This window comes from Sinocyclocheilus rhinocerous, unplaced genomic scaffold (genome assembly GCF_001515625.1).
Source record: "Sinocyclocheilus rhinocerous isolate Xijiao unplaced genomic scaffold, SAMN03320098_v1.1 scaffold1084, whole genome shotgun sequence".
Taxonomy (NCBI): domain Eukaryota; kingdom Metazoa; phylum Chordata; class Actinopteri; order Cypriniformes; family Cyprinidae; genus Sinocyclocheilus; species Sinocyclocheilus rhinocerous.
Window position 1 is genome coordinate 663194 of NW_015656001.1, and position 5312 is coordinate 668505.

At 37.5% G+C, this 5312-nt stretch overlaps 1 protein-coding gene across 1 annotated transcript in view; it reads left to right on the forward strand.

Moving 5' to 3' along the window:
• The first annotated feature begins 1850 nt into the window (after positions 1-1850).
• The window catches only part of LOC107719160 (cell wall protein TIR4-like), a 6655-nt gene continuing 3193 nt past the window's right edge, over positions 1851-5312 (forward strand). The window contains exons 1-5 of the mRNA XM_016526531.1: positions 1851-1971; positions 2334-2515; positions 3081-3154; positions 3233-3372; positions 4184-4899. Of these exons, the coding sequence (XP_016382017.1) occupies positions 1851-1971; positions 2334-2515; positions 3081-3154; positions 3233-3372; positions 4184-4899 (1233 nt within the window). The remainder of the gene's footprint in view (positions 1972-2333; positions 2516-3080; positions 3155-3232; positions 3373-4183; positions 4900-5312) is intronic.

Genomic DNA, 5312 nt, shown 5'->3' on the forward strand with positions numbered 1-5312 from the left:
ACTGCACGGAATGTTTAGCGCTCTGTGATGTTCATCTCGCTTTATTCTGGGTCCGAATAAAACATCAGATCATGCACAGACTATCCTGTCTCTTTGAATTGAAATCTATATTTATTCACAGGGCTCTTGAACACCTCTATGCGAACACACTTGCCCGAAGTGCGGGGACGAATTTACGTGATATTAAAAGTGGGGGGGACACGTCCCCCGCGTAGTGAACCACCCCTTTAAATCTAATGCAAACTGGAAACATATTATTTTAATAATCTGATGGAATACTTTAAAAAGGCTGACAGATGTGGTTATGACTGCAAATGTCTTGAGGAGAGAGTTGCCCACTGCTGCAGCCAGACGACACATACACACACACACACACACACTCCTGCTGGATAATGTCACTGCTGATGTCATCACATGGATTCATTTCAGCAGAGGTGAGATGTGCTATTTATAGTGAGAAGTTATGACCATAAATATATAATGACCTGCCCCACACACACATAATGAGTAAACATAATTAACTATTATTTGCTATTATTTAACAACAACGACAACAACAAAGTATAGCTGGGGCCCTTGTGATTCTCTTTAGGAAAATTGTTTCACAGAACAGAGAAATTAAACAAACATTATTTTTTATTAATCATAATAATGATGATGATGATAATAATAATAATACTGTACATATATTGAATTTGAGGTGCAAGAAGTGCAACACTAAACCTCATGTGAATAATGTATATTCATTCTTCATATTCGCCCACAATTTCAATGTTGCCAAGCCTTTTCTTACCCTTTTATAAAAAATATTGCAGAGGAACAATTCATTGCTCAAACATTGCTCTTTCATTGCTCATGAACTCAGGTTCATAAAGGAATAGTTCACACAAAAATGAAAATTTTGTCATTAATTACTCACCCTCATGTCATTCCAAACCCGTAAGACCTTTACAAATTAAGATATTTTTGATGGAATTCGAGAGCTTTCTGACCCTGACCCTGCATTCTGACCGCTGATGTCACATTCTTCTTTTTGTTTATTTGTATAGCACATTTAAAAACAACTTAGGTTGGACAAAGTGTTTTCCAATAAAAACAACATTCAGAAAAACAAGAAGTCAAAAAAACAAAAACAAAACATGGACTATTTTAACTATGTCCTTACTATCTTTCTGGGCCTTGAACGTGTCAGTTCCATTGCCATCTATGGAGGGTAAGAAAGCTCTCGGATTTCATCAAAAATATCTTAATTTGTGTTCCAAAAATGAACAAAGGTCTGACGGGTTTGGAATGACATGAGGGTGAGTAATTAATGACAGAATTTTCATTTTTGGGTGAACTATCCCTTTAAGTATTACCTTTGTCTCAGATGCTTCACTTAAAAATCAGAAATGAATCAAATATTGGCATAAATTAGGCATATAGAGCTATAAAATCTATGTGAATAGCGTACTTCAGATTCTGATCTTGGGAAGACTGATATTTATAGACTTTCTAGGCAAATCTGAGTACAATGTGAGACACTGTTGAGAGCTCTTCTGAAACTCTACTGATGTGGGATTACTGGGGGTTTTGTCTCAGGGGGAAAATCTGAAAAGCAGGAGAGATGAGCGAAAGTCTCATTTTAATCTAATAGCTGTCAAAGAGAAATGACTGAGATCTGATTTGTGGTTTTTCTAACTTTAATGGCGGTTTTAGAAAAAACATATATATTTTTTTAATTCCTCAAAGACAATGAATTGCAGGAGCTCCACCCACCTGTGCACGGTACCTGCTCAGGTGCTCAAACAATAAAAAGACTGTTCACTCTGATAAAGAGCCACTTTCTCCAGAGTCCGGGATATTAGTGGATGTTGACTCAACCTGCTGGCAGAGATCACATGCTGAAGGATTACTCGTCTTCAAAGATGATGAATATTATACCAAGAGTCTCCACCACCTTATTTGTTGGTTGGATTGTACTTTTCATGGGTGAGTAGCGACCTTATTTTAAATGTGATTTATGAAAAATTGAAATATGAAAAATTGATGTGAAATATGAAAAACTGTTTAAGGGATAGTTAGTCCAAAAATGAAAATTCTGTCATCATTTACTCACCCTCATCTCATTCCAAACCTGTATGACTTTCTTTCTTCTGTGGAGCACAAAAGAAAATATTTTTGAGGGGGAAAAAAAAATAAAGTCATTGTATTTGTTGTTTTGGACACCAGTGACTTTCAGTGAATAGACAAAAACATATTCCTCAAAATATCTCTTTAATCATGAGGGTGGCAACATTTTCATTTTTGGGAGAAATAAAAACCTTAAATCCTTATATTGATATCTGATTCAGGTGTAAACTCTGTCAATATCTCTGCGGTGGATTCTCCAGCTGAAAGCACAGATGCCTCGACTCCACACTATTTGACTTCAGTTATCATGGATCTCAGAATCACAAACCGTGTTTATAATCATTCACTGGCTGACCAGCAATCAGCAGAGTATACAACACTCAAGCAAGAGGTGGAACAACTGGTGAGGGTCTCTTGTTAATCATGCTTGTGTATGTAAAGCACTCATGGGATATTTACAGTATTCTAGGATATATTACATCCACCGACAGACATACAGTATACTCTAGATGAAAGTGAATGATTTGAATGATCAGGTCAATGACTAGTGGTCATCTAGAACTCCTTCAGAAATTATACCAGGGTGCAGCGCTGGTCTCAAATAAAAATACCCCAGTACTTTAATATATTATGTTACTGAATGATTGCACTTATAGAAAAGTACCATTTATCACTGAATACCATTTAAATACCATGGTATTCGGTAAAGTACCTTGGTAATACCATCATATCATGGGACTCCCACAGTGATATTTGTAAAGGTACCAGATTTATAAATTAAAAGATATTACAATGTATGCCGTACGTCTAAGAAACCATGGTGTTACCATGGTACTATGAACAAAATAAGCTATGCTAATAAATTAATGTACTTTATAGAAAGCCAGTATTATCAAAGTGATAAATTGTGCTATCAATTAAGATGAGCAAATTGATAATACTGATTTTTCCCTGTTGTACTTTTCCAGTTTGCAGATATTTATGAACGATCATATGACACCACTCATCTGATATATTTGGGGACAGATGAGATGATTTTCAGGTTTGAGTAATAATCTTAGATTTACATCCAATATAACAGTGACAGGGACTGTCTGATCTTAAAATGTTTCTCTTACAGTAATGGGTCTGTGATAGTCACTTCTCGTCTGCTGTTTGGGCCGACTCGAGTCAATCCAGAGCTTGTGAGAGGAATCTTTTTTCCTGCGTACAAACAAATACCATCGCCGGCACTAGAGATCGAACTCAGCCACATTGAAAGTAAAATAACAGTCAACAATGGTTGATTTTACAGTTTTCACGTTGTTCATTAACGGGGGTTTGACATGGAGGATTTGACAATTAAGTATTGACCAACATTGACTTTTTATCTCACAATTGCAAGTTTATGTTTTAGTTTTTTTAGCTATAGACTTTTTCCTCAGAAATCTTGCAATTCTGACTTTTTTCTCTGAATTCTAAGTTTACACCTCGCAATTCTTTATTTATTTATTATTTTTGTATTTTTTAGAAATGTAAACTGACCGCATAAACATGCAGAATTCTGAAAAAAAAAAAAAAAAGAACTGCAAGATATAAACTCATAATTGTGAAAAAACATTATTTTTGGCATATTTTTGCCTTTATTGTGATAGGACAGGACAGTGTAGAGGAGACAGGAAGCAAAGTGGGAGAGAGGGGTGGAGGCGGGATCGGGAAAGGTCTTCGAGTCGGGATTCGAACTCAGGACGCCCGTAGCGCAACAGTGCTTTATGTCGGCACATTGCCAACGAGGCTCTCAGCGCTGACCAGAATTCTTAATTTGTATTTCACAATTCTACATTTTTTCTCAGAATTCCAGATTAACATCCAGGTTAGCAAATTCTGCCAAATACCTAAAAAGATACCTAAAATGAAAGTCTAAATTGTGGAAAAAAAAGAATTGTAAGATAAAAAGTTACAATTATTATTATTAATTAAAATATATTTTTTAAATTCTGTTGCAGAAATAAGCTTCCATATAAAACTGGCAAAAACATCATTATCAACCAATAAATAATTAAATCAATAATTTCATCAATCTCACCCACAGATGAACTACCTACTGAAGAACCTCTTGAGGAAGAGAAGATCTTCAGCAGACTACCAACGACACCACATAAAGAAATAACCTTTACGACCATGCCCCTCACTTCCACTCCTGACAATATAATGGACACTGAATCCTTCACCAGCCGTCTTCCATCCACACGCTCACCCAACATGTCAACCTCCCACCCATTGGGCTCCAGTGCTGTTGTAGGAAACATCACAAACTCCATCCACTCCACCACCTCCATACCCTTTAACACCACCACAATGCACCTAAACACCATAACCAGCTCACCGATGGATAATACAAGTATTTCTGCAACACCCAACAGCACCACCAATGCAGAAACCAATGGGACAACCACAGAAGTCCCTAGTGGGACCACTACAGCAGCACCCATTGGTACCATCCCTACAGCTTCCAATGGCACCACCACCACTGACACCATCACTTCAGTCCCAAATAGCACCACCACCACCACAGCCCCCGATAACACCACCACTGCAGTCCCCCAAAGCACATTTACCTCCATCCACAGCACTGTTGGGAAACCGACAATCAGCTCCACCAAGTTTACAACAGCACAGCCCTCAAGGACCACAACCATGAACCATTCACCTACTACAAAGGTCACTGTTTTGGTGCCTGGATGGGCGATTGCCCTCTTAGCGCTGGCGGCTGCCAGCCTCTTCCTCCTCATCATCCTCATCATTCTGGTGAGTGATCGAGGGTTTAGGATCAATGTAATATAAGCCTTTGGTTTTATAGAAGAACATGATAGCAACTTTAAAATAGGGTATTTGTGATATGTTTGAAATGTGTCACATTTGATTGTTTCATTTGAATAAATAATAAAATTGACCAACTTCTGTACTACTATCCCTAAGTATAGAGGCAGCACATTGGCACAGTTTTGGTATCAGATTATATGCAATTTAACCTTTGATAGGCTATATATACAGTAGCCCAGTAGTGCACAACACAACGAAATCTCCACAACACAACAGAAACAAGCCACAACACAACAAAATTTGCACAACGCAAAGGAAACAAGCTGCAACACACGAAATTATCACATCAAAACGGAAACAAGCCGCAACACAACGAAATTAGCACAACACAATGGAAA